Raw genomic sequence first — 22,150 nt, 5'->3', positions numbered from 1 at the left:
GCCTGTAGCTATAGGTAGGTCTATTTCCATTTATAATATGGCTGACTCCTCAGTTAATTTGTTGGTACTACTAATAAAAGCTAATTAATATTATCAAATTTCTAGGTGGCAACTCAATGTTAAGTGCTTTACATGTATTGTCTCTTTTACCAGCACAACAATATCATGAGTAATTAACATTATTCATGTCATTTTGCAGAAGTAAAAGTCAAGTACACAGAGGTTCAATGTCTGGCTTCTGATTACACAGCAAGTGGGTGAAGTGGGATGTGAATTCAGTCTGATTTCCAAAGTCTGGTCAATGAAATGTAAGATTTTAGTGGTAGGTGTGGTAATATTAGTATGTTATATTATGCAACATATATGTACACATCTGTGTACCACATATTACTACTTCTCTACTAATTTTTTAAAATTAATTGACGGCTTCTGGCTGTACTGGCATCTTTAATACATCCCTTTTTAAACCTGGGCATTGAATAAGTATTCTTGTCTTTCTTATTTTATTCCTAATGCCAGGCTTCTTAAAATACTGAGGATGAGTGAGGAGCTACTAATGACAAAAGTGATCTAACCAACAAGTCAACTGACATGAGATGAGACCTGCAGACTTAAAGCCTGCTGTAGTATTTGCTGCTCCTTGGAGCACGTGAACCAACAAAGCAAGCATATGGGCTCTTCATGTGAGCAGCATGCCCTGTAGAGAAGTATTCAGACTATGTTACCTTCCCTCTGTTACCATCTGAGTAAAGGTAACTAATAAAATACCAAGAAAACTCCACAAGAAAACAATTTCATGATCAAAGCTGGTATTGGACACAAATGACAAGAAAACATGGTTTCATTCTTCCTGCATTTCATGTTTCCATTAGAGGTAGACTTAGCCTATAAACTGGGCTCCCTGGTGGCTGGGGCAGTAAAGAATCTGCCTGTGATGCATGAGATCCGGGTTCACTGGGAAGGTCCCCTGGAGAAGGGAATGACTACCCACTCCAGTATTCTTGCCTGGAGAATTCCATGGACAGAAGACCTTGGGGGTGGGGGGGTGGGGGGTGGGAGGGCGTGTGGCTCAAAGAGCTGGACAAGACTGAGCAACTAACACTTTCACTACCCTATATTTCCTTAAACCCATGCCGCATTTCTCTCTTTATAATATCAGGGAACCATTTTAAAGCACAGCAGTCCATCTCATTGTCTCCTTCTAAAGGTCAACAGGACAAGTCACACTGTAGAAAGGCTTGCGGTTTTTTGAGCTTTTCTAATAAGGACTTTAAAAATGCTATTAATGTTTAAAGGCTGGAGATATATATATATATATATATATATATATATATATATATATATAATATGCAGGCTGCCTAGAAATTTATTTTATATACATGAGTAGATTTTTCTGTCATAGCAGGACAGTTCTGTATTAGCAATCATGTACTTTTTGCAGACTTTCAAGTAAATGCTTAATCTAACTCAATAAACTCACTTATTTGCTAAGTAATTACTCTAAGCGGAAAATCACAATTAGTTTACATGTGTGAACAGAACTCATTCTAACAGCAAAAGGAACTGTGCCCATTTTCCATCCAGATCAAATCTATCTGCCTTGTGAAGAGCCTCCCTCAAGGTAGGATAAGGCATCTCCTGGCACAAAAACAGTGCCAGTAAAACAGGTCTTCCACTCACCACTGGGTTTCGTAATCATGTGTTACAGTCTTGGTACATGCCAGGTTCTCTGCTAAACACTGTGTGTGCATCTTTCAATCTGTCACCCCATTTTCTCCATTTTACATAAAAGGAAATTGAGCCTCAAAGATACTAAGTACTTCCCAAGACCAGGAAAAGCTGCAACTCAGACTAGTTCTGCAACTCAAACTAGTTCAAATGTGACTCCAAACTTACAGTCACAACTAATACTCCCTTCCTGTTGCATATCACAATTCTTACAAAACACCCTTGAGTTTTCCCAATGTGGGACAACAATCCACTCTATTATATCGTTAAACAAAAATTCTCAAACCAGAAAGGTCAAAATAATTAATATTCAATAAAAGTGGCTATATTCTAGAAACAAACAAACAAAGGCCATCTTTTGCTTGTTATTTTGTTTTCTAGTCATCTCCTGGTAGGAACTAACCAGGTAAATGAAACAGGTTGTCTTAAAGGTGGACACGCCTTCTCTAAACAAGAGCTGAACCTTCCCCACAGCTTGGCCAAACTTCAGACAGCTCTCGTCCTGTCTCTAGGGCCCTGGCCTCCTTTTCCTTAGAGCATTTACTTCAGAAAACTTGTAATTCCACATTCTTTCTCTGTTCCTTTGATGTGTAAAGATTTTTAAAACTTCGTTTCAGTGTTACCACCCAGGATTATTTTTCTCCAGGGTCCAGGCGCCCTCACTTTGAAACCTCGCTTTCGAGGAAGGACCGCGCTCCTTCCGACTTCTGAGGGAAACGTCAGAGCCTACCTTGAGGCAGCGCGCTGGCCCCAGCTCACGAAGCGGCCTCGGCCTTGAAGACACTCAAAGGAGGGGCTTAGTGCTCCTTCTGGCGAAGCCAATCAGCCAGCACAGAAGGTCCATGGACTATGAGCCGGCACTCCAGGCCTTAAAAACGCTCCAGTTTTTTTTTTTCCCCACATTGAACTGAGCTCAGATCGAATTGTGGGCTCCTTCTCTACCATTGCCTGGAATAGATCTCCCTTGCCTGTTTACCTCTGTCCGAGATAAATCTGTCTTGTCATGACTGCTCTCAGAAAAATAGTGGGAAAAGTGCAGATGATGTCTAATGGCTTTCTTCCATTTTAACTACACAGCAATTCATTTTTATTCCAGTTTCCTGGAGGATTAAATTTATATGGAGAAAAGCGGTTCTTCCACCAGGGGGTGGGGGGTCACGCACTGAAAGCCACCTAGCCCATCAGGGCCCCAGCTCCAGCTGCCCCGTCCGGTACCCATGTGATTAGCTGGGTCCTCACCACCGACTCTGGTGTGACTCTTCAAGAGAGCTGCTCTAGATGTTTCCAAAATGGAGCACTCATCACTGCTGTTTTGCTGGCTACAGCTCAAAATCCCCCATTTTAACAGCAATGTGTTGGCTATTACGGGCTAATTAAACTCGCTTTGAATAATTACATAATAAATACCCCAAATTTAAATGTACCACAAAATCATCTTCTAATCAACCTCTAAAAATATGACCTAATAAGTAATACATTCCTTTAAATGATTGTGATTACTTAGTTAATAAAAAAATGCACCTTGTGCAATATACATATCTTTATTCCTAATGTGGTTAATGGGATCAGTTCAATAGAAATCCTCTGATCTTTTCTCAAAATAGCACACTGGAAAACCACACGAAATTGCCTAGTAATTGCAGCAAATTTAGCCTAATGAATAGTAATACATGTAAAGGACCTTTTGCCATCAAATTTAAAATTTATGCCAGCCATGGAAATTATTTAAATGAATCTTTTAAAAATTAATCTTATATTTGTGAGGTGCCTGAATTCTAAAAGAACAACTTTCTGCATTCCAAGAAATTAAAGTGCCACTTTTCCTAAACTAGAGTGTCTTATTTCTCTTGTATTACAAAAAAGTAACTTAATCTCTCTGAATCTCCTTAGCTATGAAAATACTTCAGTTTGGCCAAATCATAAAATAGAATATTGCTCATGAAGAACTAAGGACAATGATGAGCACAGAACAAATCTTTGCTAAATTGTTAGTTGCTTTGTTATCTATTATTACTCATTTATCCCAAAGTCTGATCAACCGATAGGCAACCAACAATATTTTTTTAAATATTTATTTATTTGGTTGTACTGGGTCTTAGTTTCAGCACTCAGGCTCTTTCACTGTGGCATGTGGGATCTAGTTCCCCAACCAGGGATTGAACTTGGGTCTTCTGTCCTGGGAAAGTGGAGTCTTAGCCATTAGACCAGGAGGGAAGTCCACAAACAGTATTTTTTTGAGGGGCTGTATGCTCATCCCCATTGGTTCAACTAATGTTTAAGAGATTGCCTCCCAAATGATAATCCTTTTCTTCTCCTATTACTACACTGATTTTTTATTATTCAATAGAGCTTTTCTTTCTCTCCTTCGACAAAGGTTTAACTGATTTGAGTGTGGCCCCATATCCTATGAGCTACCCACTGCCCACATTCACACACAAAAAGAATAAATATATTATTTGAAGTATTCTATATCTAAGAGGAAATTTTCCTCCCTAAATAGGGCTCCCAGGAAACAAACCTGATAATGTTCTCTTTGGAACAAATGACAAACCAGTTTTCATCAGGAAGTTCCCATACCAAAGAAGATCATTATCTTCATTTAGGTATCAGATATCAACATAAAAATCACCTTTTCCAATTTCTTCAGGAGTTTTGAGAAAAAACAATCTATTTAGAAGAAGTCCTCAAAATTAGGATGTACTGACATGATTAAGGGTCACTGTGGAACTTCAGTGGTTAATGGTGTTGTTATTTGTCAATTTATTAATAAATCAAAGTAATCTGTTTCATAAAAACTGTGTTTCAGTGAAAAAAGAAGTCTTAGAAAACATGTATATTTATATAACACATATATTAATAACAGCAAACATTCATATTGAATGTATCATGAGCAAGGCATTGTTTTATCACATGCTATCCACGGTATTAATTCACTGACTCTAACAACCATATCGCTAGGATGAAGGGAAAGCACAGAAGGAGCAAGTGCTTTTGACAAAAATATGAAGGAAAATCAGCCACTTCTCACACGTCCAGACAGCTAAAATCAGGCATTTTAGGGCAATGGTGGCCTGCGACCTAGTTACCAATGGCTGTTTCAGATTTCCGCCTGTCGACTAAGAGTTGGGGTTCAATTACACCTGCTGGATTGAACAGCCACCCTCTCATACTCTAAAACACTGTTTATAACAATGTGAAATTGTCATCTGACGCTAAACACACCAGACAGTGTGGCTGGAATCAAGTATAATTGAGTTCCATGTATTCCCACATTCCCACACAGGGGGTTGCTCCTGATCTAGTTTCAACATGTACAGTTCCCATCAGGAGGCCTTAGTGGTTTCATCAGTTGCCCACCAATTTTCAGCCAGGAAAAGTAACAGCTTTATGTAAAAGGAAAAAAAATAGCTTGAATATTCTTTTTTATATAACTGAATCGGGAAAAAGAAAAGCCACCATTTATGCTCTAGTTTACGCCAGGCATTGCAGTAGGTATCTTATATATATGCTATGCTATGCTATGGCACCGCAGTCGTGTCTGACTCTTTGTGACCCCATGACCTGTAGCCCACTAGGCTCCTCTGTCCAATATGTTCGTTTTAATTCTTGTAACAAACTGAAAAACAGGTGTTACTTTAATGTCAAAAATAAAGAGCCTGTTCCTTATAAAGAATAGCTGAAAAATGGGTAGAATGAAAGTTGTCCTTTTGTAGAATGGAACTGAAAGTGCAGACTTTCTATTTGTTTCCCCAGAGTTTAACACAACAGTGAGTGCACAATAATTCTCAACACTCTTTGGTCAGTGGCGAGACTAACAATCCACCAAATAAATATTCAACCTCCCTCTTCATTAAGAGATCTGGGTGGAAGTGCATGGTATTAAAATGTATCAAGCATTTCATACAAGGTATTAATTTACTTGTATTCAAGATGATGCCAGATTTTTCCTGTTTACTTCATTAATGCCTTAGTGAGTGCTCAGTAGCTTTAGGAAGACACCTAAATCATAAGCATAGTACATTTTCAGAGAAGAAGGCATTTTTGGGAGAGTTTTGGGCAGGGTGATTAGAGAAATTTCATATGTAAATATTCAGGGAGACTGAAAGACATTGGTATGAAATACACAGAACATTTGGGTAATCTGCCTCTAAAAGTAAATTTGGATCTTTTCCAAAAATATTTGTCTTCACTTGCTTAAGGAGTAGCAAAAGTGCATAGCAGGTATGCTGCTGCTGAGCATGTGTGCTCACCTGTGTCCAACTCTTTGTGACTCCATGGACTATAGCCCACCAGGCTTCCCTGTCCATGGAATTTTCCAGGACAGAGTACTGGAGTGGGGTGCCATTTCCTCCTCCAGGAGATCTTCCCAACCCAGGGACTGAACCTGCCTCTTGCTTAGCAGGTATATCAAGTTATAAATATTTAACCCAATATACTACTTTCCTAAACAATCAGCTTCCCCAAATAAAACCTACTGATATCTGACATAATTTCTATCGAAGTATATCTAACAATATCCAAAGTCTAATAATATCAGCAACTGCAATTTTTGATTATGTTGTTTTATTTTGTGTTCAAGACACAAAGCAAGTAAGGGAAAGCTATTTAAGAGATCAGAGGAAGGCTATCCTAGCAAACAATATTTAAAGAGGATAACAAAAAACAACTCGTCAAATAAAAACAAACAGTTGGAAAATAGGAAAAAAATCATATGAACTAAGAATTTCACCAGAAGCTGTCATACAAACAGAGCCAATTATGCCAAAAGAGCAACACTGCAAGAATTATTAAAGATGGTCGTAAAAAAATTACAGGGAACTGGATAGAAGAATACAGTGCAGAAAAGAGATCTCACAGAACTTAATATAGAAAGAGAAACCATGCATGGACTATACTATCAAGATACCATCTAGGGGAGGTAAGATCACAAGAACAGCCTATGTTGGAAGATGTCATAAAACAACAGAATCTGAAGTTTAAGCCTTAAGAAGAACTGATGAGTTGAAAACTAGGGAATAAGGAAAGAAACACCGAGGCAGGAGGGCAGTAAAACTAGACTTGGTACATGAATGTCGTAGCTGTCATCAGATGGGGTCAGTTCGTACTGTGTCTTGGACATCCAGCAGCAGATTTCCGGGCTATGGAACAAAATCAAAATTCATGCAGCGAATCTTCCATGGAACAACACAAAGGGGTTTCCTGCTCATGGAGCTTTTCTTATGTGGTGAAGATTCTCACTATATGCTAATAAACAAATAATGAACAGAAAAATAAGCACTACTGTTTCAGATAAGAGAGAAGTTAGTAAAGAAAAGAGAAGCAGAAAAAATATCTGGAGTATGTTATTAACAAGCTGCTCCTTGCTTTTGGTGTTATAATATTTAACAAAGCCCAGTGAATAAAAAAGAAGAGGAAGATGACAAAATGGTTTAAAAGAAGAAAGAAGGGGTGATAGTCTCTCTCTTTTTGCATGCCCACCATTCTCTTATTAGAGCCAGCAGAGACAAAGGGAAAGACAGAAAACTAGTCTATAAGGAAAGGTTAGTAAGACCTAGGAGCAATGGCTAGAAGAATGGATCATTTAACTATGCTCAAGAAGGGGGAAGAAAAGTGACCATTTAAAATATAATTAGACTTCTTACACGGAAGTGACTAGGTACTCAAGGTGACGATTCCATATAAAGAAAATGATAGCCTCCACTCAGACAGCAAAAGATGGATTTGGCCCAGAGGAAAACCAGCAAGTACTATAATTAGTAAGAAGCTAGACTGTTTTCAACATTATGTTAATTAACTAGAAAATACTGGAAAAGAATCAACTTCTCTCATGCTAACTGGGAAAACAAAAGCAAATTAACACAAATATAGACGCACACATATCAATGTATAACAAATACCAGACTTGGTTTTATGAATGATCCACGCTGGAAGATCTCGGAGAAGATACAAAAAAAAGACAGTCATGGTGAGGAACATGAAATAGAGAAATGGGGGAAAAAAGACAGTTGAGGGAGGGATAAGGCACAGAGATGGACTGACATAATGGACGAAAAAGCACTAGCTTTTCCTTTTTGACTAACATAGAGAGAATGAGAATAAACAAAAGAGGGGGCCCAGGACAGAATCAGGAAAGGACCACATCTGTCTAGACAACTAAGAGGGAATGGATGATCACCAGGTCACCTTCTAATAACTGTATATGAAAAATGTTTTGGAGGCTGAGAATTTTGATATGTGGGATGGAGGTGAGAGAAAGAAAGATGGGAAGAGAGCCAGGATGGACCTTCAAGGCCTTCTCCTGCTGAGAGATGACAGCTGAGCTTCTGTTCCTCGTGGGCACTCAGTAAGCTTCTCTAAGTGCTGACAGTCAGTAGTCTTAGCCAGTGCAGAGAAGTGATATTCAAAAGGAGGTGCAACATATGTATCATGAATCATTTTTTATTCAAATATCAGAATGATTAGATTAAAATGATATTCTTCAGAAGAATTGCACATTGATTTTTTTAATTATGATATGAAGTTCTCCTGGGGTAACAGGTGACATCTACAGAGGTCATGAGTTATCCCATAGTGGTGAGTCCATATCTACCTCAATGATTCGAACCCTAAACAAGACAATTACTGAATTTTAAGAAACTGCTTACAAAGGAAAACCAATGCAAATTACCCTAATACTTGGTATTATGAGTATGTAGATGAAATTCAGGCTATGATTCATTCATTTTCAGGGTCCACAGCTACCGCTTGATGGTACAAGGCTGTAGGTAAACAGCGGTTGCTTAGTTGCTAAGTCATGTGTAACTCTTTTGTGACCCCATGGACTGTAGCCCGCCAGGCTTCTCTGTCCATGGGACTTCCCAGACAAGAATACTGGAGTGGGTAGCCATTCCCTTCTCCTGGGATCTTCTCGACCCAGGGATCCTGCATTGGCAGGCAAATTCTTTACCACTGAGCCACCAGGGAAGCTGTATTTATGTATTAATCACACTTTATCACAAAGAAGGAGGGTAAATTATGTATCACCTAGAGTTAAAACACATCAACTTGAATTTTAAGGAGACATGGGAAGACTCAGATATGTCTCTATTAAATGAATCAGACTGTACCTGTACTGCCATAATACTCTTACTTTCAAAATTCAGAAATATATCACTCAAGATAATTTGCTGGCAGAATGAGAGGTGAAGACTTTTTGTCAGTAGAAAGGTCAAATAATTTTCCAAAATGCAATGCAATTTTTAAGCTTTACAGTTTCACTATAGGTGACCCAAGGGAGATCCCCTTAAACAATTATATTGAAAATTACATTGTGAGCTAATGGAACGTGAACAGTAAGGTACAAGCCTTGTGTGCTGTCCTCTACTGCTTTTTCTGAAATACATAATCTTGGTGAGTTTTGTTTTAAAAAACTTCTTTTTTCCAATAAATGTAGGTAACTGTATCCATGTAAAACCTAAGAACTCATCTTACAATGAGATGATTTTTCATAAGGAGGACTTCTAGATATAAGTGCAAGGATCTTTTTTTAAGGACTATAGCATGCAACAAAGATTTACAGTTGAGCCAAAGAAAGTAAGAAAAAAAGTCGACTAACCTAACCCACCTGAGCTCGGCTCACAGGGGTCAATGTCCTCATCATCACTGGGACACTCTGCTGAGGCCACAAGGATGTCATCTGTAGTCTGTAAAAGAATCACATTCAGTAGATTACTTTAACGGGACGTAACAGATCTTTTCATCTTTTGTCTTGTGGACTAAACACCATTTGCATTTACCTGTCAGATTGAGAAACCAAATTCAATATTTCCCGTCCCAAGGACACAGAGCTTACATTCTTCAACATATGTTAGGTTCCTCATGGAAAAATTGGCATATTTGTGAAACCTTGATTCTAGCTTATTTTTCATGAGGATAGGTGGCAGCCAACTTGTAGATACCCATCCATTTAACTGCATGGTGAAGCTGCACACAGGGGCAGACAGCAGTTTAAAAAACAGCCTGGCATAAACAGATGATTTGAAATTTATTACAGCCCTGGAGTGCTACAAGGTATGCATCAGTGGGCTTTATGCCCTGCCTGTGCTTGGCTTCCTGAAAGCAGAACAGCTATAACCTTTTATATTCATGACCAAGTAGAATTCAATGTATCTTTGAGATATAGCCTGTCTTTATTAGGAAACACAGATTAAGCAGAGAATATTTTTTCACTGATGCAAAAAGGGAAGCAAATATAGTTCATGGAAGGTATTTTTAAAAATTTTTGTTGAGCTTTCACACTCAATTCTCATCTTTGTAATATTCAGATATCAGGCATTATTTCCCCATTGTCTTTGCCACCATTAAAGTTTCAGAATAAATGAAGAGTACTGGGGGGGATGGTATTTTACAGCAAACAGGATAGAGGTGACAGTTTTCTTTGTGACATTTTAGTTGCTTCATTGCACTTACAGCTAAGAAGATAACCATCAGTGTAATAAAAAGCAGAGTGTGTAAATCCTAGCAGTTAGTCACATAATCAACACATTTACAAGCATTAAAGGCTATTCTTTACTGTCACTTATAAGCAGCAGTAAACTCAGCACAGATATTTCATAGAAACTGAAGGTTTGCATCATATTTGGCTAAAGCTAAGGCAACACAGACAAAATTCAAGGTACAAGAAGGAAAATATCTCATTACATCTGTTAAGGATTAAGAGATTATAACTGTTTAGACAATACTCAGAACTGCAATGTTGATAAAATCCTTATTGAAAGTAGAATTATAATAGGAGTCTTAAGGGAAAGAAAAATAAGAAATATGATAAAATATATTTTTATTAAGGGAGTATCTAATAGAGGGTAGTGCGCCATGGTTAGTCACTCAGTAACGTCCAACTCTTTGCACCCCCGTGGACTGTAGCCCACCAGGTTCCACTGTTCATAGGGATGCTTCAGGCAAGAATGCTGGGGTGGGTTGCCATTCCCTTCTCCAGGGCATCTTCCTAACCCAGGTATCAAACCCAGGTCTCCTGCATTGCAGGTGGATTCTTTACCCTCTGAGCCATCAGGGAAGCCCAATAGAGGGTAAAGTATAATTATATAAATATTAAGAGAATAGTGTCTCCATTTGAAAAATGGAGACAAGGGATGATGCATATTTGTGACAAAAATTAGGCTCAAAATGTTTCAAGTACAATGTCTTTAATTAAGAATAAAGAATTTGTTCAGATGTTAGTGCTTCATAATATAACTTTATATAGTATTTTTAATAGTATTTTCAGATGGTTTCACGTTATTCTTCTCTTAATTCCTTTTGGCAATTAAGTTGGGAGACCAAATTCATTTATTTTGCTGCTGTCATATTAAAAGAAGAAGTTTAAATGCTGGTTTTCCTGGAATTGTAACTGTTAATGCCAGTGATAGTCACCAGCAATTGGTGTGATAGTCACGTAGGTATCTTTCATTAAAGTGAGCTTTAAAAGGCAAAAACATATCCTTCTTTTGGCACGAGCACTTCTCTCAGGATAACATCCAAACTGACTTGATAATAACAAGTTATTGGATTAAGAGGTCTGCCAGGTCAATTGTTCCAGTTCGCCCCAGAACTGATAATCTGCTTTTCAAAAGCCAACTTCAGGGGGAAAGCTACTCTTTTTTTTTTTTTTAAACTACAGTGGATACTCTTTAAAATTAATTTCAAGTTAGAGAAAAATTTCTCATTTTCCTTGAGGAATTTTAACTCTATTGATGAAATCTAGAAAGAGACCTTGTTTTGTTCTTGGTTGGGGGAGGGGGAGGAGGAGCAGGATGTGGACAAATTCTTTAATCTAGTGTTTCTCATCCTGGCAGTGCTGTGGTCCCCTCTCCCTTCCTCCATCTGGGAAAACATTTGGTAATGTCTGGAGACATTTTAGTTGTATCAGCTGGGTGCAGGGTGGGAGTAGGTGAGCTCCTATTAGCATTGAATGAGTGGTCATCAGGGATGCTGCTAAAAATTCTAAAATGTATGTGACTGCAAGCGCCCCCAGCAAAGAAAGATCTGACTCCAAAGTTTTCAAAGTGATAATAGTGCAGAAGTTGAGAACCTCTGCTCTAAAAACTCAAAAACTGTTCTGTTCCTTGTTTTTCTCATCTGAAAAAATTGGAGAGCACTGTCACTGTCGTTTTAAAGATTAATTTAGTACATGGAAAGTAACTAGAATAGGACCACCTTTTAAATATTTACAAAAGTTGTGATAGTATCAACATTATCGTCTCACAAATGGTGCACTGATTTAATAGTTTTTGCACTATATAATTTAATTTTAGATATTAAACTGGAAGTTGCACATATGAATTATTCTCAACTCTACATCTCTTGTTAGTTTTTATACAAGAATAGAGTAGCTCTATCGGTACTTGGTTGCACTAACTTTCCATCTTTTGCTTCCTAGATTTAAATTCTGAATTAGAAGTCAAACATAAATAATAAAGGTTTCTTCCTAAAAGAAATCCAAAGACAAGAAATGAGTAACTCAGTGTAGTGTTTCAGGCAAACTAAATTATTTAGGCTGCCCAAGTTAAATTTTGTTTTAAAAGTCGACCTATTTTTTACATTCCACAGCCTTCTGGAACAATTCCACAGCAAACAGAAAGTGTCAGAATGTTCTCAGTGTTATCTTTCACAAATCACAGTCCCTAAAATAGCAAAAGATGTCATAGAATAAATAGTACCTTCTATAGCCCTTTACAGTAGAAAAAATGTCAGTATGCAAATATGACCCTATTGTACAACTATATTTTAGTTTTCAGTGTAGTTTCCCTGATATAAACAATACACTTTTTTCATATTTTTCTCTCAGAAATTAAAATCCAGCAACAGTCTTGTGAATAAAGATCTCAAATCAATAGATGCCTTGATAGAAATCATCACTGTATGAAAAATCAGGAAGTGGCTTAAGTGTAGGGAGGAAAATCAAATTTCATTCCAGGGGCTGAATTAACTAAACACTTTTCTAGCCAAAGCTGTGTAATTTAAATTTAATTCACTGTGTTTGGAACTGTCTCCCTATGACATGCTGTTGAAGAGAGGTAGAAGAAACTCAAATATGTCACATTAATCAATTCTATTCTTCAATATACTTTTCCCTGATGTTTATAACCTTTTCCAGAAAGAGACAACCTGCTGAAGAAGACAGAATAGTGATCAAGCAAAGGCCTTGGCTTTTCATAACCATACATTTAGGTAAGTGTCCCTAACTGTGTATGTAACCACTCATAGGTCAAAGAGCATGCTGGTCTTCCTGAATTCAGAGTGGTCTGAATACGTTCACGGCCAATGTCTGTGCTTATTCAAAATGTCTGCTAAAACTACTTTATGTTTCTTTACCTTTAGGGAAAAAAATGACTTGTACACAACTCAAGGATTAAATGCACTAAAACTTAATTCACAGGTTTTATGGATCAATACCAACCTGGGATAGGGGAGGAAAATGTACTCAGAATGGGAGCAAAAGGAAGTTTTTAATGTACAATAAGACATGAGAAAAATCAGGAGGTTGCTGATTTTTAGTTTATTTTACATACTAAATCAACATTAATTTATTTAATGTCCAGGGTTATTAGGTAATAACCATTCAGTGGGTTAGAAAGTAGAGAAACACTGATGTATTTTTGTTCTGCAGAGAAACTTTTTGCCCATCACCAAATTTAAAGACGGAATTTGTGGCATATTTACTTTTTTGAATATAGCACAATTGCATATCTGTGTGGTAAGAAGATATGATGAGAGGATAGATAAACTTAGTCTGTAATATTATATCCTTGCTCAGAATGGCAGTGCTAGACTTTATCCCTCATGGTAAACAGCTTTGCTGAAGACTGAAACATTCTAATGGAAAGACCTACAAGAAAACTCCACCAGGACAAATCTGCTTTGTAAGAAGAGGAGCACACTTAAACTGGATAAACACATCCACTATGAATTCGATACCCGCAAAGAAATTCTTGATTTACTCTAAAATTTCAATTGAAACTTTATTTCTAAACAGCAACAGTAGGGGACTTCCCTGCTGGTTCAGTGGCTAAGACTCCATGCTCCCAACGCAGGAGGCATGTTTATGGTTTTGATCCCTGGTCGGGGAACTACGATCCCACATGCTATGCAGTGTGCAGCCAGGGGAGAGGAAAAAACAAAACAAAATAAAACAAAACACAGCGGCAGTCTTTTCAGCTACACGTCCAAATACAACATAAAAATTAATTGTTTTGAGCAGTGGTGCTCCCTCATTGTAACAGTATTTAGTCAATCTCTCACGGCTGTGATGGACACTTAGACTAAGCTGACTGAGACAACTGAGTCCAGTGCCACCTAACATGTGGCGTATTTGACTAATTGATGGACACTTGTTCTGGCTGATACTTCTATTTACATGAAGCTGCTCGGGAAGGAAGAGAACATTCATATCTGCCTTTCAGCACTTAATCTGACAGTTTTTTCTATCAGATAATTTATCACTAGGTGAACTTTCCAGAAAAAAAAAAAAATGCCAGAATTCACAACCAGCGACACAAACTCCTCAAACTAGGTCTGAACCATCGCACTGATAACCCACACAGCAGGAAGTTTTAGGAGGTGGGGGAAGTTAGAGTTTTCACCAAAGTAGAAAAAGTGCAAAAAAATAAATTAAAAAAAAACAAACCCAATTGTAAGACATATACAGAATTCCAAAACAATATGATCCAATCAAACCACTAAAGAAATATATCAAATTGGTAATTTTAGTTAATCCTATTTAAAATATAGAAGGACTTTAGAAACTTTGCATATTCTGTCATCTCAGTGAAGCTTTGGTTCTTATTTTTCATTTGTTTCTTTGAGTAGCAGATGCCACATAAAGATATCAATCCCATGCTCAGTAATCTAATAAAATTAATAAAAATAATCTGAGATCCAATACGTGAAGGATCCATTTTAGCTCCAGCATGTGAGTAACAAAGAAAATAAAGATCAATTAGTCACCAACAAATTAGTTGATCTGGGCACAGCATTTTCTGATGGGCACAAAATATGGTTACTACCTGAGAGGGTTTAAGTTGTGATTCTTAGCTGCAAATAATTGATTGTGCCCATTCTACTCTACAGCATAGGAACAATTCACTCATTAATAAAAATAACAACAATCAATCTAATAGCTTATTTGGATTGAAATGTAAGAGTGCCCCCATCTCTATTACTTCATTAATATTCACCAACAACATGCTTATGCAGAATGCAGGTGTGGGTACTAATACTCTGAGTGTTACAGTTAAGTGCCAAAAAAAATACCCATTTGTAGACTTATTCACCCAGTTTGAATGTTTGAACATTGGCATTCATGAATATTTAGGGAAAAACTGAAATATCCTTGAAAACAGCCAGATTTCACATTTCTTTAATTTTTTCCCCTCAATTGATGCTTTAGGTTATTATAAAAAGTGACCATAAATCAGCTGTCTTCTTGGAAATGACAGACTTGAAAGCCATTCAATTTTCTTCAGAATTTCTTGGCTGTTTAAAATGTATGCAATGGTTTCAGAACAGTGCAAGCAAACTGGATAGAAAAACTTACCACATAAAGATATCACAAATGCCTTACTCATTCTAACATGCATTTTTATATGCATTTGATACTGGTCATCCTAACAAGAAAAGCCCTAAAGGGGAAGACAGGGATATGGAAAGAATGCCATAGAAAAATGAACTTATGAGAGAAAGAAATGAACTGAATCCCTGCTTAATGAAACAAAAAAAATTATATTTAGCAAAGTTATGCAAAAGAGTGTTAGTCGCTCAATTGTGTCCGACTCTTTGTGACCCCATGGACTATAGCCAGCTAGGCTCTTCTGTCCCTGGAATTCTTCAGGCAAGAATACTGGAGTGGATTGCCGTGCCCTTCTCCAGGGGATCTTCCCAACCCAGGAATTGAACCTGGGTCTCCTGCATTGCAGGCAGATTCTTTACTGCCTGAGCCACCAGAGAAGTCCCTGCAAAGTAAAAACCTGGTATCAGGAAGTTTGAAATTAATCTTTTAAATTAAAAAAAAAATAATTCTTATCTTTCTTTGAGATACTGATGACCTCTATGCTCATTTCCATTTTAAGCCAAAGCAAGTAGGAGCACTAGCCAAAGGAAAAGTTAAAAGGAAAGTTTAAATTTTCAGAAAGGAATTGAAATAATCTATTCTCTTGGATCCCCATGAATTAGATTTTGGGAGTGTGAGACCTCCAAAGAATGTTGGTAGTGGAGTGGAGATGCTAAAAGGGAAATTAGAATATTCATGTGATTGAACACATTTTCTCTTGGTTTGTTTTGTTTTTGAACAAAGACCTTTCTGAAATGGATCTGGACATTTCCAAATTAAATAAATAATGACAGATATTTACAGTTCTATTCTTTGAGCTGTGCCAATGTGAATCTTTAGTCTAACTATTATGACTGAATAGACTAATTAGTTACAAAGGTTGAACTGAAAATCCTTACTGGTAATGAGGTCAAAACATTTTATAATTGTAAAATGCCTATGATGGATAGTTTCAACAACATGTCCCCCAAATCCAAGTTTCCTTTGTTGGCGCTTAACATGCTAGCAAATGGAATCATGCTTTAGTCAAGCAGTTATATATCTTCTTGGACTGAGTCAGACCCTAGTGATCATTAGTCCAAGTTCTTGATTTTACATATTAGGAAACTGAAGCTAGAAAACTAAGTCTCTGTTCGATCCCAATCATACTGCAAACGAATAGCAAGATTATGAAATAATTCTGACTCCCAGTAGATTATGACTGACTATCATTCCAGGTGATTTCGATCCTTTCACTCATTACTCATCCAGTTATCTACTCATTTATCCATCCATCTCAAACCATTTTGCTTCTTAAAGGGTTTGATGTGATTAAAAAGATACAAAATGAAATAAAATTTAAGGTAAATTAAAAGGTGGGAAAGGGAAGTATTGGATTTTACATAAGTAACCACTAAACGTATCATAAAGGGCCCGCACGGGTACTAGGAGACATGTCCACATCTATTGCATCACTTGATATGGTAGCACATGAAGTGGCACTAAAAAAGGAATAAGATGAATTCTAGAGTTTAATTGTTACTCCACTTACACAAATTCAAATATTGATAGAACAATACTGATAGAACAATGTTGCTCTGAAATGGAGTAAACCCAGAAAGTTCTTTACTTGTGTTAATCTTTGCTTAACTTACTTTTTTAAAGACTTTAAACATCTGGACTCTCATCTCTGCATATATATGCATAACTAAATTCTTGGGGACAGAAAGAAAATGTAGATTACTGAATCTTTTCCTATTTTTCCCCTTGACTTAGAACATTGCAGGCCACACTGGCTACAAAATTAACTCAGTGGACTCTCTGTCTCTCTTCTCATTAATCCACTGATGAAAACTTCTGAAGTCTCTCCTATTAACTTCTGTCTTCACAACATAAGTGGTAATGAGATATTCATCTTTGTCTCTCTCACATAACCATCATCAGGATTTTGTCAAATTATCTCATTACATCTTAGGAATAAATAAGTGGAAGTGACCATTTGTTAATAATACTGACTGTTTCTTCAGTTGCAATCTAAATATGTATTCACTGATTGGGACAGTCTCACTTACATCATACCCCTAGAACTGGTGGTTTAAAGTCAAGGTATAGAAGGAGTCACAGGCAGCTAGTCATCCAGAACACTTCTTTCCTTGCAGGGCAGGACCATGAGAAAAGCTCCCTTGATAGAGCTTTAACCTGGAAATAAATGAGAACTTCCATCCCACACAATGCTTGAAGTATGTGACAGCAACAAATAGGAATGTGGTTGGAAATAATGCTGATATAATTTATTGACAGTTGGTTTTCTGGTTTGTTTGGTTTTTTTTACCCATTTGTTGTATATCTGCAAGGTTCCATACCAATATCTTAGCTAGTACCTGAGCAGCGTCTCTATGAGCGCTTCTAGCAGAGAGATTAAGAGTAAATATGGTCTGGCTTAAATGTTACACTGTTATTGTGTTCATGAACTAAGAAGATGGAGTCCTTGCTGGTTATAGTTAAACTGGACCTCCAAGCTTCCAAATTTGACTATTTCACTCATGATGTGTACTTACTTTGGTTCCTTAATACATGTTTGGAATATGTTACTGTTGGACCACTTCAGTTTACTTCGTTGCATGCTGATCAGTAATATAAAATATATAAAGTCTCAATCTGGGTTTTATAAGTAGTATTACCATCTTGAAAAGGTTTCTGTGTTTGCAAGAGTACATAAGAATATGTACTTTATATATGTAAAAACATATATATGTGTATATATAATCATTTGTATATGACAAAATAACTTCTCTATCTCATAGGGATATTATGGGGATCCATTTTGAAATGTGTGAAAGCACTTTATAAATATGAAAGTTCTCACAAAGCAATGTTTATATGCTATTATTACAACTAATACAGAGTTATTTTTCTTCCTCACATGACAATATGAAGAACTGTTCTGGGGAGTGGTTAAGGAAGGCAGCCAAATATCCACTTAACTGAATATATTTCATTTTCATGTCATGAAATCCTTTTGTCCTCTCAGTTATTCAAATAAGAGCTGTATCTCTCACTCCAAATGGCCCTTCATATAAAGGCTGCTAATTCTTGGGAAGATCCCTTTTATATAGGGATGTGATTTACTTCAGCACCGCTTGCTGAGTACACAAGATTCAATCTCACTGGGAACCTACAAGATGGGCAGTGCCAGTCCATGTCTAGTTCTGTCATTTCTTGTTCTCCAGGTCAGAGCTTTGAGGGAGTTACTGTACAGATGCAGGGCTACTGGAGCTCCCTTGAAACTCTCCTTCTCATTCACTTTTCTGGGACTTAGAAGATTGTGGCAATTGAGCGGACTCTGACTCATGCCCTATTATGTCTAGAGCAAATAAATGAACAGAAAATAAGAAAAAGAGGTCACTTAGAGAATACTGCTAATTAAAGGAGAGATAGAGAAGCAGAGGCAGAAGGAGAAGAAATAGGGAGGGGAGCTGAGGGGAGAAGAAGAGGAGACTCATTCTAAGTGTGATACTTGCACCACAATGCTTCTTATTGCCGTGGTTGCATCAGTATTTATAGCTGTAACATAACATTGTCCATAGTCATATTCCCTAGATGGATTAAAAATATGAGGATTAACTTTTGCAAGACACTGAACAATACTTTCTTAGTGCATTAGAACAGTAGAGGTATGTGCCTTTCCAAATTGTTTTTAAATCTAACAGTTTTTGAACTGCCTAGCTATATGTTTTATCTTATTTCATATATATCTGTGGGACAGGATTTTTTTCTGTGATTATAGCCCTTGAACACCTATTACATTTATCATGGTTCAATACAGTAGATTTAAAATGTCATCACTATTGACTGTAATGGTTAATTCACAATGGATATCAAAACATCAACTCATATACCTTAAACAATTTTCTCAATTATACCTCAATAAAGATGGAAAAAAATCTTATCATACTCTAAAATTGGCTTCTTTAACCACCTGCAATTTCAATATCAGCACTTGATGAAAATAATTATGATTGTGAAAATAGAATTAATAAAGTTGAGTGAAGAATTCATCTTTAAAAATAGAAGAAATATTATATGTGACACTTGAATTGGTAGAATCATTTCAAATAATCTTTTCCTGATGGTCATCCTCTCTAAGCTCACTACATCTGAGTGTATTTTTGCCACAATTGTTTATTTATAACAGTTCATTAAATCCCAAAATAAGAGTGAGAAAGTATAGATTATTTTCCAGAGGTATAACTCCTAAGAGTGGGAGATGAGAATTGAGGCAAAAATCACACTTTTTGAAAGATTTTATCTGCCTTCTACCATGTCTAGAAGTGACAATGAAACTTTATAACTGGTTTTTACATTATACCTCCTGGCTGGAAATTTATGGTAGAGAAATAGCAAAAAGTGACATTATCTTTAACTGTAAAGAGAAAATGACTGAAAGTTAGAAGGAAAGAAAAGCTAAAAATGTCTTGCAATAAGTTGGTCTGCCTGCTTTTATGAAGCATCTCTGCTCCTTTGAGAAAGCAATAAGATATAGCTTGCTTTAGAGAAAGGTGGGAAAAAAATGACCATTATTCTGGGTTTTTTCCTATATAATATTTTCCCAACTCAGTCTCCCCTGCACTCTATTTCAACAGTCTTACCCTGTAAATACTTTCATTAGAATATAAAGAAGCTATGCCTTTAGAATGTTTTCTTTCAAATTCCAACTACAGAATGTAACTTTTGTTTTTTCTGTGAAATAAATCACATAAATATAAGTGCTGGTTGAGAACAGCCATCAGATAAGTGATCATAGGATGAACTCTTGAAATTTACATCTTTTGATAGATTTTTCCATATACTGACTTATTCACCAATCATTTATTCATTCACAATCATTTATTGAATACCTTTGATTAATAAGAGGCTAAGCAAGGGAGGAATATAATATGCAACCAGATTTCCCTGCCTAGAATTGTTTGGAGAACTTCAGGTGTATGATAACTGAAGGCCATCTAGGGGCAGAAAATCTCTCTTTGACCCCTGAGCATGGAAGGGGCATGAGTGTCAGAGCTAAATTGACTAGGCGGAAACTGTAGCTCCACCACTTATTAGCTACATGATGTTGGGCAAGTTATCTAGCCTCTCTAGGTTTCTTGCTCTGTAAAAATGACATTATTTACACCTGTTTTGCAGATTTTTTGTAAGCATGAAATTCTCTAGGGCTAGATAGGCAAGCTATTGAGCACAGGGGTTGGCACTCAGAAGATGTTACTGAGAGTATTTACTATGTAAACAGTAAAGCAGGCCCTGTATGCATTCTTGCTTTGCTCTCCCTGCAACGATTCCTGAGAAATTCAGATACAGACATCCCCTTCACAAACTAAGTACAATTTCCTGTCTTAAATACATACATCCATGTTTAAACATCCTATAAACAGAGCAAATTGCATAACTGAATTGAGAGCTCTTTTAAAAACACCTCAAAAAAACATCATAATATTGCCAGTGTATTGAAAAGCCCAGGGGCTTCTCTTCTCTTCTCCCTAGCTGCATGATGTAACCAAGCATTTGTCAAATCCTACTGTTTCAGAGTCTGGGGACTCTTGAGTTATTTTTTCCCAGTTCCCTTAGAGTAAAGAGAGGGGAAGTCTAAGTGGGCACAGTCAGATGTGCAGTGACAAATCACTGCACCAACAGTGAGTGGTAAATTACCTGCCAGCCAATTCAGGAGACATGGGTTCCATCCCTGGGTCAGAAAAATCCCATGGAGAAGGAAATGGCTACCCACTCCAGTATTCTTGCCTGGAGAATTCCACGGACAGGAGGAGCCTGTCAGGCTACAGTCCGTGGGGTCCCAAAAGTGTTGGACACATGTTTTCTGGAAGTTGCTATCATGCCTCTCTACCTGGATGAACCTTTTTCCTCCCCCACACACCTCTGCAATCCCTTAATCTTACCTTCATTCTCATTACTGGTATGCCTGCTGACTAAGGACAAGAATTAAGCCTTCTATTGACAAAAAAAAAAGTCACTTCTCATTATGAGAACTTTGGAAACATGTAAGTATCATCATGTAAACTGAAAGACAAGCTTTTCTTGATGGTTTGGTAACACTGTTATGAGCATCAGTGCCACCTATAACACAGTAAGGACCTCAGATGCCAAAGAGAATAGTACCACTGGCCTGCCCCATAGGTCCTCAAACTAGCCTTCCATGTTTTAGCTGATGCCTATTCTTTCCAGTTTTTCTCTTTTGTCTATCACTGTCAGGTTTTAAAGATGCCCTTTCTGTCTTCAAATTTGCTCCTTCATGTCTTCTTTGAGAAAAAAATCTAGATAATCAGATAATCAACCTTTTCTAACTATTTCAGAAATAGTGTCAGAGAAGCCCTCAACCAAGAAAGTCCAGGTGCTTCAGAGTCAAGGTTTATGGCTTAAAATATGCAAGACTTAGCTGCCTCAAAATGCAAAGTTCCTTCTGAAGGCAGTGCATTTATTGGTAAGTGAGTACCCAGTAATATTTTTACTGTGATAATTCTCAAAATGGCTTTTCTTACTTCATTAATCCCAAGAAATTCTATTGGAACTAGACTCCAAACTCCTCAATCCCCCCGCCCAGAGTTTAGTCAAACAGAAGCCAAGCCTCCTTGGTCTGAGTTTGCAGGGAGGGGCATGTGCAATGTAAGAAGGAAGAGACTGCCTTACTATCTTTGACCACCTCGCTAGCTGAAAGATGGAGGAGGGGTATGCTGGCTTGTATTTATAGGTGGAACCTGATGCTGACATGCAAGGGTTCAGTTATATATACAGAGTCAGTGATTCATTTAGTGTATCCTAGAGTGAACACACTCAGGGTAGAGAGAGAGACCC

At 37.2% G+C, this 22,150-nt stretch overlaps 1 protein-coding gene across 22 annotated transcripts in view; it reads right to left on the bottom strand.

The window, feature by feature from the left end:
• Positions 1 to 22,150, bottom strand: part of NRXN1 (neurexin 1) — a 1,155,776-nt gene that overhangs the window by 19,046 nt on the left and 1,114,580 nt on the right. For 13 of the 22 annotated variants that reach the window (XM_065927345.1, XM_065927343.1, XM_065927347.1 and 10 more), the window contains one exon: positions 9,323 to 9,410. In XM_065927345.1, coding sequence (XP_065783417.1) covers positions 9,323 to 9,410 — 88 coding nt within the window. The remainder of the gene's footprint in view (positions 1 to 9,322; positions 9,411 to 22,150) is intronic. The other 9 variants (XM_065927354.1, XM_065927352.1, XM_065927346.1 and 6 more) reach the window with 1 other exon arrangement.

Source organism: Muntiacus reevesi, chromosome 3 (genome assembly GCF_963930625.1).
Source record: "Muntiacus reevesi chromosome 3, mMunRee1.1, whole genome shotgun sequence".
Lineage (NCBI taxonomy): Eukaryota > Metazoa > Chordata > Mammalia > Artiodactyla > Cervidae > Muntiacus > Muntiacus reevesi.
Note: the sequence above shows the minus strand (reverse complement) of the source record. Positions and strands in the feature narration are given on the sequence as shown.